Source organism: Asterias amurensis, chromosome 11 (assembly GCF_032118995.1).
Source record: "Asterias amurensis chromosome 11, ASM3211899v1".
Taxonomy (NCBI): domain Eukaryota; kingdom Metazoa; phylum Echinodermata; class Asteroidea; order Forcipulatida; family Asteriidae; genus Asterias; species Asterias amurensis.
In genome coordinates this window covers 15,033,728-15,044,940 of record NC_092658.1, presented here as the reverse complement: position 1 = coordinate 15,044,940, position 11,213 = coordinate 15,033,728, and the positions used below count along the sequence as shown (strand labels likewise).

General features: G+C 39.2%; 1 protein-coding gene across 1 annotated transcript; it reads left to right on the top strand.

Annotated features, from left to right (window-relative positions):
- The first annotated feature begins 53 nt into the window (after positions 1-53).
- On the top strand, positions 54-11,086 carry LOC139944703 (cytosolic Fe-S cluster assembly factor NUBP2-like). Its single transcript, XM_071941785.1, has 9 exons — positions 54-122; positions 1,133-1,251; positions 2,024-2,112; positions 3,064-3,173; positions 3,363-3,434; positions 5,235-5,317; positions 5,690-5,800; positions 7,288-7,357; positions 7,836-11,086. Exons 1-9 carry the CDS (start codon positions 62-64, stop codon positions 7,979-7,981), a joined length of 861 nt encoding a protein of 286 aa, XP_071797886.1. The 5' UTR covers positions 54-61; the 3' UTR covers positions 7,982-11,086.
- Positions 11,087-11,213: the final 127 nt, after the last annotated feature.

Genomic DNA, 11,213 nt, shown 5'->3' with positions numbered 1-11,213 from the left:
TTTGTCCGGTGCTCACCCCTGAGGGCGCTGCTGCTGCCCACCGCTTTGTTAACATTTCAAGATGGCAGCGCCCACAAACGACGTTCATGGAAAAAGTGGAAACTCTGCAGAGTCCCAAAATGGTAACTAGTAGTATTGTCAGGCACCTCATACCTTTTCACTTTTGTACCCAGCCCCCGATTTCACAAAGCGCTGCGACGCGTTGCAAGTGCAAGTTGCGACCGATTACACGTCGTAAGTTGCGAACTCGTCGCAGCCGCAACGTGTCTTATAGGTCTGGCGACGAGTTCGCAAACTCTACGATGCGTCGCTACTTGCGATGAATTTCGTGAAATCGGGGGCTGGACACTTCATACATTTGGGACACTTCGTACCGTAACCAAATCGGTCACTTCTTACCGTCACTCGTCAGCGACAGCGGGCGGAGTACGTACACTAAGTACTACTACTAGGTACTACCAGTGACGTATGAAGACGAAGTGCAAGTGACCGTCGGCCGGCTGCTGAGGCTGCGCTGAAGAGGGAGTTTCCTTGAGGAGCTAGCATGCAATGCATAGCCGTACTGTAGGCCTAGGATGGCGCCATACGGAAACTTTTCCTAGGCCTATTTCTAGTATTACTAGTACTTGTATCTGATTCGTACATACAAACGAAAACAAAAAAGTGTTTTTACCCCCCCCCCCCCAAATCTTGTTTTGGGGAAACCTTAGCCATTTTTACTGACACAGTATGTAGAAAGTAACTTTCCTCACATGCAAGATTGAGTATTCCAATTGTAGACTATTCTTCCTGCCTCCTGGGCCTGGCTGGAAATCAATTTTATTATTAATATAAACAATATTTATTTTCTTAATTTTAACAAATTAGAAACTGCTACCCTTTAATTAAATAAATTGATGCATATTACCACCTTTGTAAATGCCATTCTCACAGTCACAAGTTTAAGTTATTTTGTATGGTTTAGGATCTATATACACATGTACAATACATACACGTCCCTATTGCTCCATGCTACAACTATAAAGACTGAAACCAATAGTAGGTTCCAGTAATCCCTTTATAGTTGGTTAAATATGTTGGCATTGTCCATATGATTCTATACTCTCATGTACTTTGTTTTGATACTCTCCAGAAAGGCACAATCTGGAGGCAGTGAAGCACACTATCTTGGTGTTATCTGGCAAAGGAGGAGTAGGAAAGAGTACAGTTGCAACTCAGATAGCGTTAACCCTGAAACAACATGGGTTTAAAGTAAGTATCTCCAGGTACACTTTCTGCTTTGAGAGCTTATTAACCACCGATTCATAGACCACAAGGAAAACTTACAGGGTAATTTTTAAATGATTTGGATTCTGAGCAAAGAAAAACTACTGGAGTGTGACTTGAACCAATGACCTCCAGTACATTAATCCGGGGTTCTTTGGTTCATTTTCTGCTCAATTTCTTGGAAAAGTTTCTGTATCACGCCACCACCACTTTTTCATTTGATATGAAATATTATTATGGTATTATCTAATTTACCTCAATGAGATATCCCTTTTTGTAAAAATGAGTGAAAAAGTGGCGGCGCCATACGGAAAGTTATCCAAATTCTCTTTGTTCAAGCCAAACCCCAAGTTATTTTATTTTCTTAGCTTTACCTACATTGCTTAAAAACATGTAGATTTGTTACTCAATAAGTTTGCAATATTGGCAAGCAGGCCAACATTGTGTGTTTTGAAAGTCTAATGTAGTTAAAAGCAAGATTATCATTGTTGTATCTATGTACATGTAATCAAGGAAACTCCTACAACCATTCTCCTTCAACAGTTATTGACCCAGTTTTGTTACAGACTAAGAGCAACTATCTCTTCTGATGACTGATTGTCAAAAATGTTGTTGACAAATTTAATAAAATGGATAAACTTATATGGGGTAAATTCTTTTTCAGAAAAGAGATCCAAATGAACAATTGACGAGGATGTCATTTTATTGATAACGTAATTGGTATTGTGTGTACATTCCACTCACTATTTTTATATAGGTTGGCATTCTAGATATTGATCTGTGTGGTCCAAGCATTCCTCGTATGCTGAATGTTCAAGGAAGTGATGTACACCAGTGTTCACAAGGGTAGGTGCCAGTTTCATAAAGTCAATTAACCATTTGTGTATTGAACGTGCCTTGCGCTGATATACAATAGTCTTAAGTCCTGAGTAAGGTGATCCCTTTGCATCACACATTTGGTTAAAACTGGGATGGTGCAGCGTGGCGCCACAGCCGTAACCTGCAAGTGAAGAAGGAACATGAACAAAGTGTGTACAAAAAGCACAAGAAGTTGACAAAATCCACCAAAACAAGGTTTAAAAGCTTGACTTGAAGATTTAGAGGAGCCTGGAACCAACCGGTAGCCTCATCCCTTTGATGGCAGGCAGGGCGGCTTCCTGGAAGGCGGTGGGTGATATACACTGTTTTCATCCGACTATAACATGGATGAGAAGGGTTTGCCCTTAACTTTTTAAGTGACTAACCAGCAGGACCAGCTTATTTATTTCACTAGTCCAGTATGTAGGAAAATAAGGATCCTTTCTGATACTTAACTACTACTAGCCATCTGGACCACTTGGAGTGATTTTTGACTGTTCCTTGTGTGTTTAGACTTTAAATTATTGTAAGGGTTCATTACTCCCTGCACTTAAAAAGAGTGATGGTTCGAATCCCGGTCGTGACACTTGTGTCCCTGAGCAAGATTCTTTACTATAATTGCTTTTCTTCACCCAGGGGTCTAAATGGGTACCTGCGAGGGTAGAGGTTGATATTGTGTTTGAAAAAGCCTTCGGAGCACCACGACAGCTCAGGGCTGTTCATGAAAGATTAACAGGATGTTATTGACCCAATGACCAGGGCACTAATATTAGTTAAGCGCATTGAGACGGTTATTGTGAAAATGCGCTATAAGAATTTGTTATTATTATTATTTTGTTCTGTGGTGTTTCGTAATGTTGGCTCACAACCTGAGCTTGAAAGCCCTTGGTCATAGACATGAATCCATGCTGTGCTAATATTGAGCGTTTGTTTCTGTAGGTGGGTGCCAGTGTATGCAGACAGAGAGCAGAGGCTGTCTGTTATGTCCATTGGGTTCTTATTGAGTAGCAATGATGAAGCAGTGGTGTGGAGAGGACCCAAGAAAAATGGTATGTACTTGAAGCAGACTCTGCGCTTGACGGCAGGGTGTCTGTCATATTTGTCACATATTCTATTTTTCTCTTTTTTTTATAACCATTTTTAATGTATCTCTGTTCATGTGCGCACATGCTCAGAGCCACAAAAAAGGACCGTTATACCTGCTGTTTGTTTACCAAAGTTTGTATTCTATTTTTCAGCGATGATAAAGCAATTTCTGAGTGATGTTTTTTGGAATGACCTAGACTACCTGATTATTGACACTCCACCTGGTGAGTTTCTTTCTCTATGGAAAACAAGTTCCCTTCCTTCCTTCCTTCCTGTAAAGTGCAGCCTCACATTTGCGAGGATAGTAGTATATGTCGAGGTAGTGCTTTCTACCAGCCAGGCTTCTGATTGATGATACCCAAGCCTTCATCCGTATGGACTGTAAAGGGGGTAACCCTGTTTCAGCCCTTGGAGTAGGCGGCAACGGCCCCTGGAAGAACAAACTTTGTAGCCCACACCTTGAAGTGGCCTTCAGGCCTTGTGTGTCTGGCAAATTGCATAAAATAAAATAAAATAACATGCTGTCAAGTGCAGAAATTTGTACAGAATGTGCAAGTAAAAACTGTCGGATTTGGAGAACTGCTTTGATGGATGAGCCTTAAAGATGCTATGTCAGATTTTTTGCCGATTTGACCCAGAAATTTTGATTTAAAATTCAATAGGTATTTTGATGGGGGTCGAGAAAGTTACAAGCTTTCATTTGAGCCATTGCTCGAAAAAGTCCGCCAATTATTTGTAGCAGTGAAATAAAGTGCTCAAAATTAGTTTTTGTCGGGATCCCGACAATATATCACGTGACCAATGCTTATGTGTTTTATAAGAAACCTTTTAAATTTTTGTCATGGTTCCTGACCATTAAAAGTAAAAGTTAAACTTTGTTTTCGTTAGAGCGGGTGATACTCTTTGAAACAACATTCACTCAAACAAATCTATTTTTTAATGTTTAGGGCCAAAAATCTGACATAGCATCTTTAAGCGCAAGCTAAAAGGCGTCGAGCGCCGCTAGGTCTACTGCTAGGTTATTTCCCTTGATCCACTAAGCAAAAGAAGTAGTCCCAGCCACTTTTCTACCTCCCCAGGTAGTGTTTAATAAGCAGGACAGCTGTTTTCAGAACTACATGTAGGCATCGGTATCATCCACTATGACCCTGGCTGGTAGAGAGCAGAATGCACTACCACCCCAACACTTTGCTACATAGATTGTTCTTGACAACTTTTCTTGCTATTTAATCTACTGCCGCAGAAGGGAGTTTTAAAAGTTCAGAATACTAATCTGCACTTACATGTACATCCTTACTGACTGTGAAGGGGGGAGCCCTGTTTCAGCCCCAGGAGTAGGTGGGAAAGTGCCGGTGGTGGCAGTTGATTTAGTCCAAATTAGTTTAAATGTTTCACTTCGAAATAATGTTTAATGCCACAAAATTAGCATCTAAGTGTGTATTCCTATCAGGGATTATTCTTTCTGCATGAACAGTATAGCTCCAGATTGTTTTATTGTAAACATGTACATCTACATTTATGTAGGATTTAAACAATGGAACAGTTCCAAAAACCAAAGGTATACTTTGCTTTTAAAGCCATTGTACACTTTCGGAACAGAACAACAAATCAAAGTTCACAGATTAACAAATAACTTACAGGGTTTACAGAAGGTAATGGTGAAAGACCTGTCTTGAAATATTATTCCATGAAATGCTTTACTTTTTGAGAAAACATTAAAACAATATCAATTCTCGATATCGAGAGTTACGGATTTGTTTTAAACACATGTCATGACACAGCGCAACGCGCGGAAACAAGGGTGGGTTTTCCCGTTATTTTCTCCCGAATCCGATGACCGATTGAGCCTAAATTTTCACAGGTTTGTTATTTTATATATAAGTTGTGATACACGAAGTGTGGGCCTTTGATAATACTGTTTACCGAAAGTGTCCAATGGCTTTAAGGCGACCTGTTTCAACTTTTAATGTTATAATAGTAAAACCAGAAATATATTATGATTAATCGGTGTTAATTGTTTGCAGGTACGTCTGACGAGCACATCACAGTAGTAGAAGGTTTACAACAGTACAAGCCTGACGGTGCAGTCTTAGTTACAACTCCACAGGTAACTCTTTGCATGGGGCTATGCATCATATCCTTGTAAATCGGTAACATTTGGGTTTTGAGTTACAATAGGAATGTGACTGTTAAAGGCACTGGACACTATTGGTAATTACTCAAAATAGTTGTTGGCATAAAAAAACTTACTTGGTAACAAGCAATGGGGAGCTGTTGATAGTATATAAGGTTGTGAGAAATGGCTCCCTCTGAAGTAACATAGGAGCTGAAGTGGTTTCGACAATGCTTAGGGCCAATTGAATAATGGTTCATAACATTCTACGGCGCTTTTAGGTGCCCACTTGATACAGAATGTGCATAATAAATATACATTACTATATTTTCTATTATGTGTCATAAATGTTTTCTTGACCTACAGGCTGTTGCGGTCGGAGATGTGCGAAGGGAACTCACATTTTGTCGTAAGACTGGTATACCAGTCCTAGGGGTGGTTGAGAATATGAGTGGATACGTCTGCCCTCATTGTGCGGTAAGTTTGTCTCCTCGTATTCCTCAATCATTGTAGGGGAATACTGTGACATAAAGTCAGGCTTGTTATGTGTCAGGATTCTTAATGACTCCAAGATTTTGTTAGTGATCTTACTTTGCCATCTAACTTTCTTGACATGTTTTCCACCCAAGCGTATGTACATAGTCTGTGAATCCATTCATTATTTTACCCTCCCCCAGACCAGTTTTCATTGGTCTGGAAGGGATAAATGTGAAGTTATGGATTTCAGTGAAAACCACAAAAACATTTTGGCAATCCTCTAGTTTGCATATTTGTGTAATGTGTGAGTTTTTTTTTTTTCAATTTTTCTTTGATCTTACTTTGCCTTCAAACTTTTCTTGACATGACATTGTTAACTTCTTTCAAAGCCTCTAGTTTGCAGATGTTTTTGATATGTGTAATGTTTTTATGATGTGTTTCTTTCGTTGTTGATCAAATTCTGCCTTAAAACCTGCTTGACAATATAATTTCATTGATCTTACTTTGCCTTCAAACTTTCTTCACATTTAACTTCATTCCAACCTCCTGTTTTCAGATATTTTTAATGTGGCAAGATTTTCCTGCTTTTAACAATGTTTTGTTGGTAGTAATTTGCCCTCAAACTTTCTGGACATTGTTAACTGCCTCTTGTTGCCAATGTTTTGATGTGTAATGTTTTTCATGATTTAAATTTTTCGTTGATCAAATTCTGCCTTTAAACTTGCTTGACATTGTACATGTATTTCCTGATCTCAATTCACATTCATTGATCTTTCTTTGCCATCAAATTTTCTTAACATTTTTAACTTCTTTCCAAGCTTATGGTTTTTAGATATTTGTGATGTGTCTGGATTTTCTGATTTAAGAATGTTTTGTTGATGCCCTTTGCTTTTAAACTTTCTTGCCATTAATAATTTCTCTTGAAGCACTTTAGTTTAGGTATTTTTATGATGTGTCCTGGGTTTTTCCTGACTTCAATATTCTTTTTTTTGACTGATTTTGTCATCAAATTGTTTAACATTGTTAATTTCTTTCCATTCTGTAGTTTTCCAAGTGTAGATTTATTGTGATATATAGAGTGATTTCATTTTTGTCACCCCTGGCAGTATCGCAAGTCTTCAAGGGAAGAGCTTATTGTACAAATTGTATTTCAGGGAAAACAATAAAACCCTTTTATGTTTTTGCTGTTGATTTTGTGCACATGCTTATTTATTTTGGGCAATCAAAATAAGTAAAGTTGATTTAGGGGAGAGGTCTTCAAATGCTATTTTCTTGACTTTAACATTATGAATATTTCTCAGTCGGATTTGTACTAGTAGGCCTATGCATTTAAAACTGCAGTACTGGATAGTCATAATCAGCCAGCTTTTAGATTAAAACTATTTAAGATTAGTACCAATTGCGTACTTTGTATATGAGTGTATGTATACAACTACAGTTGTTCTAAAGTTAATATAAAAAAACAAATCTGTTTTATTTCCTTGCAGGAATGTAGCAATGTGTTTTCTAAAGGAGGTGGGGAATCACTTGCTAAACAATTCTCAATACCATTTCTTGGTAAGTGATCCAAGATTAAAATGCTTTTGGAGTTCTAAGGGAATCCTTTCAAAAAATAGTTTTTACCATATAAAGCAGCCTGCAGTACTTATCACCAAGATGATTGATTTACCAATCTATGACCACACCTTTGAGTCATAGTAGTTTAGCAAGATGATGTCTTCAGCTGACGCCTTCTCGGGAAATTTTGAATGTCGTCTTCCAAGCATCCCGGTCCAGCATCAGCATCCTAAACTCAGTTGTTTCCTCTTGTATTGCTCCTTCTTCAGCTGATCTACGAATGTTATTCTCCTCCTGCCCTTGCACCCGTTTGAGTCATAAATTCATTTCAAAACCCATGCTTCTGATTCATGAAATGTGAATAACTGAAGCATTATCCTTAAAGAAGCTACATCAGTTTTTTACCGATTTGACCCAGATACTTTGAATTACTGAAAAGTTTCATTTATTCAACTTTGTTTCTTTCTGTCCCTGCCAGGTTGCATACCTCTAGACCCACAACTGACCAAATGTGCAGAAGAAGGCAGGAGTTTTATAGATGCATTCCCCTCCTCATCATCAGCTGGGGCCATACAAGACGTTGTCAAGACATTACTCCAAGGAGGTCAAACTCTCAAAACATGAGAAAGGATAACTATTTGTATTCTTATTAATTTTAGTTTTTACCCATACACCGATGTGTTAGCACTGTTTACTCAGTACTTTTCCCGAGTCCTGTGAATAAATATCACAGGCATGTTACTCGGGAGGGATTCGAACCCACGACCCTTGCAATTCTAGAGCAGTGTCTTACCAACTGTAACCTTGTAAAACCGTGTTTTGATTGCATTGAATAACACACTGGACAAAGGTAACCTTATAACATTTCAACTCACTACTGTACCAATTCGAAATGCAGATAGTGTTCATGTTTGAATGGATTCTCTTATTGGAGATTGTCTGGAACTGGTTACCTGTAAATTATCCTAAACCATAGAGCAAGGACCAGCCTCAAACACTGAACCTAGGTAACTGGGAAGTTGCAATCCGCTACTGTACCAATCAGAATAGCAGACGTTGTTCAGGGTTTGCCTTAGACATTTCTACCTCCATGCTTAGACCTACTCAGTAACTAGCCAGCAGGACTAGTTTGCTTGTCTATTAACTGGTCTGCCAGCTTGTCTGCAACTGGCCCATATTTTGAGGTCAACTTGTTACACAAGGAAAACTTTTACAGGCAACTTGGAGAATACCAACTGCAGTGCATGCTGCAGGCTCACTTTGGTAGCACATGAGTCATTTTTTCAAACATGTCTTACGATCCACAAGAATAATATGTGAACATTTAAATGTGAATAGGTTGTCTTTGGAGATTGCCTGGAACTGGTTGCCTGTAAATTGCTTTGTGTAACATGGACCTAAACCATAGAGCAAGGACCAGCCGAAAACCCCGCACATAGGTTACTAGGAGCTTGTAAACCGCTACTGTACCAATCAGAATTGCAGACAATGTTCAGGGTTAGACTTTCTCAGTGACTAGCAAGCAGGACCAGTTTGCTTGTCTATTAACTGGTGTGCCAGATCTTTTCACTGGTCCATATTTTAAGGTACCTCTCCCTGCCATTATTGTCATTTGAATGGGACTTTTAATTTGGAGTAATGTGAACAATCAGTGGTTTAGAGACAGCAGTGGCAACCAATCAACTTTGAAACCGTTCTATTGTATTAATCCTTAATAAATGTAGATGAACATTATACAGTCAAACTTGCATGTGAAAGTTTCATTTTTAAAGGTTGTAGCGTTTTTTTGATATCGAAAATTCGGGGTGAATAAGTCCATGCAGGAAGAATAATCCCTGATAAGAAAACACAATCTGAGCAGCGTTCTCAGACTGAAATGTTATTTGGGGCATAAAAACTTATATTTTTATGTACATAACCACATTACTTCAAAGTGAAATGTTTCTCAAAATGCTTTATGTTATTGAAAGCTGCTGTAGGATTCTAACCAAATGTTTGAATTGTCATTCATTTTAAAGGCATTGGACACTATTGGTAATTGTCAAAGACCAGTCTTCTCACTTGGTGTATCTCAACATATGCATAAAATAACAAACCTGCGAAATTTGAGCTCGATTGGTCGTTGGAGTTGCGAGATATTAATGAAAGAAAAAAACACCATTGTCACACAAAGTTGTGTGCTTTCAGATGCTTGATTTCGAGACCTCAAATTCTAAACTTGAGGTCTCGAAATCAAATTGGTGGAAAATTACCTCTTTCTCGAAAACTATGTCACTTCAGAGGGAGCCGTTTCTCACAATGTTTTATACTATCAACAGCTCCCCATTACTCGTTACCAAGTGAGGTTTTATGCTAATAATTATTTTGAGTAATTACCAATAGTGTCCACTGCCTTTAAGAGTGATTACCAAACGTATACCTTCCCTATATCCATAATAGGTTCACTACCCCTTAGCGAGTTCGATGCCTTCCTTACCTTCTTGTTTTCTTACTTCCGCGACCATTTCCTGGATCATACTTCTAGTTCATTATTTTGTTTTATATATTAAAGGGATACGAACTCTAACAGAAATGTGTGGCGCATGCTTAATTGTGTATCTTGTGTTCTGGATGCATTAAATAATGCACTTGTTTAATCACTCAAGAAATAGATCCATCAGCTATACGTTGTAATAGACATGTCCGATTCTAGCCTTGCTCAAGGCAGTCGCAATATTCGCTCCGAAAAGACGCAGCTGTAAACCCACCCGCCGTATACCCTGTGCATGGTGTGTGCGATCACACCGAATGACCCACCCGTATACATACTGTCACATCGCACGAATACTGTTCACACAAGTCATCGCACTCGTACACCACTAACCGCATGCGGAGGCCGTCAGGCCGACAGCCTTGTCGGATCTGTATCTTCCCGTTTTAATGTGTTGTATTGAAAAAATTCCAATAGTGGACGAAATTGGGGGGGCTCTAGGATATGCTAGTATGCAGCTCATGAATATGTATATCGTTCGTCAGACCTATCAGACAACACAGGATGTGAGGCAAATGAATTATTCATTTTGACGTCCAATCACGCACTTCCCTTATCACGACCTTTGGACCCTATCATGTGTCCGTGGTGGTGGTGTGTGAGGTAAACATGTCTCGTCTTTCGCGGGCATTATGGTAATGAGCTGACCGTGGGAACTCTTCGCTTATTATAGTAATGAGGTCAGTGGCTTCAACACAGATCCTACAAGGCTGTCGGCCTAACGGCCTCCGCATGCGGATAGTGTACGGGGGCATCGTGTCGTGCGATGTTACGCACCGTGAATACGGGTGGGTTTTACGCACAGTGAATACGGGTGGGTTTTTATACAGCGGCGGTCTTTTTTCGGAGTGAATAATTCGACTGCCTTGAGCAAGGCTAGTCCGATTCCCAAGGAATGTAGAACCATAGAGCAAGAAAAGTGTGTTTACCCCTCGTGTGAAAAGGGCTAAACGACTCGACTTCCTCTGGCAAATTATCATGGAAATATCACAGGCCAGTTTATTGACGAGGTCATGGGTTAGGAAAGGGTTTACCCGCCCTTTCGTGGTAGGGGTTGAGACTTCAGTCTTCAAAATGTGGTTACGTTATACGTAGATTACCTTGGTGCATTTTAGCAATTGTAAAGAATAAACCTTAAACATATTTATATTTCAATCATATACGCCAAAGTGTTTCTTCTTATTTCTACTGTACTGAGGGGGCAACCCTCAAAAAGTTGCATGCATGATTTTGATTTGATTTGACTTGATTTGATTTGACTTGAACTAATTTGTTAGGGAATGATCCAAGACGGCCAAAGGCAGAATTGAACAATCTTTAAAAAAA

Bases quoted from the DNA above. Each gene is read 5' to 3' on its own strand.
- LOC139944703 (XM_071941785.1), top strand. From the start codon at position 62: ATGGCAGCGCCCACAAACGACGTTCATGGAAAAAGTGGAAACTCTGCA. The intron at 1,252-2,023 runs GTAAGTATCTCC...ATTTTTATATAG, and splicing joins TGAAACAACATGGGTTTAAA to GTTGGCATTCTAGATATTGA. The intron at 5,801-7,287 runs GTAAGTTTGTCT...ATTTCCTTGCAG, and splicing joins ACGTCTGCCCTCATTGTGCG to GAATGTAGCAATGTGTTTTC.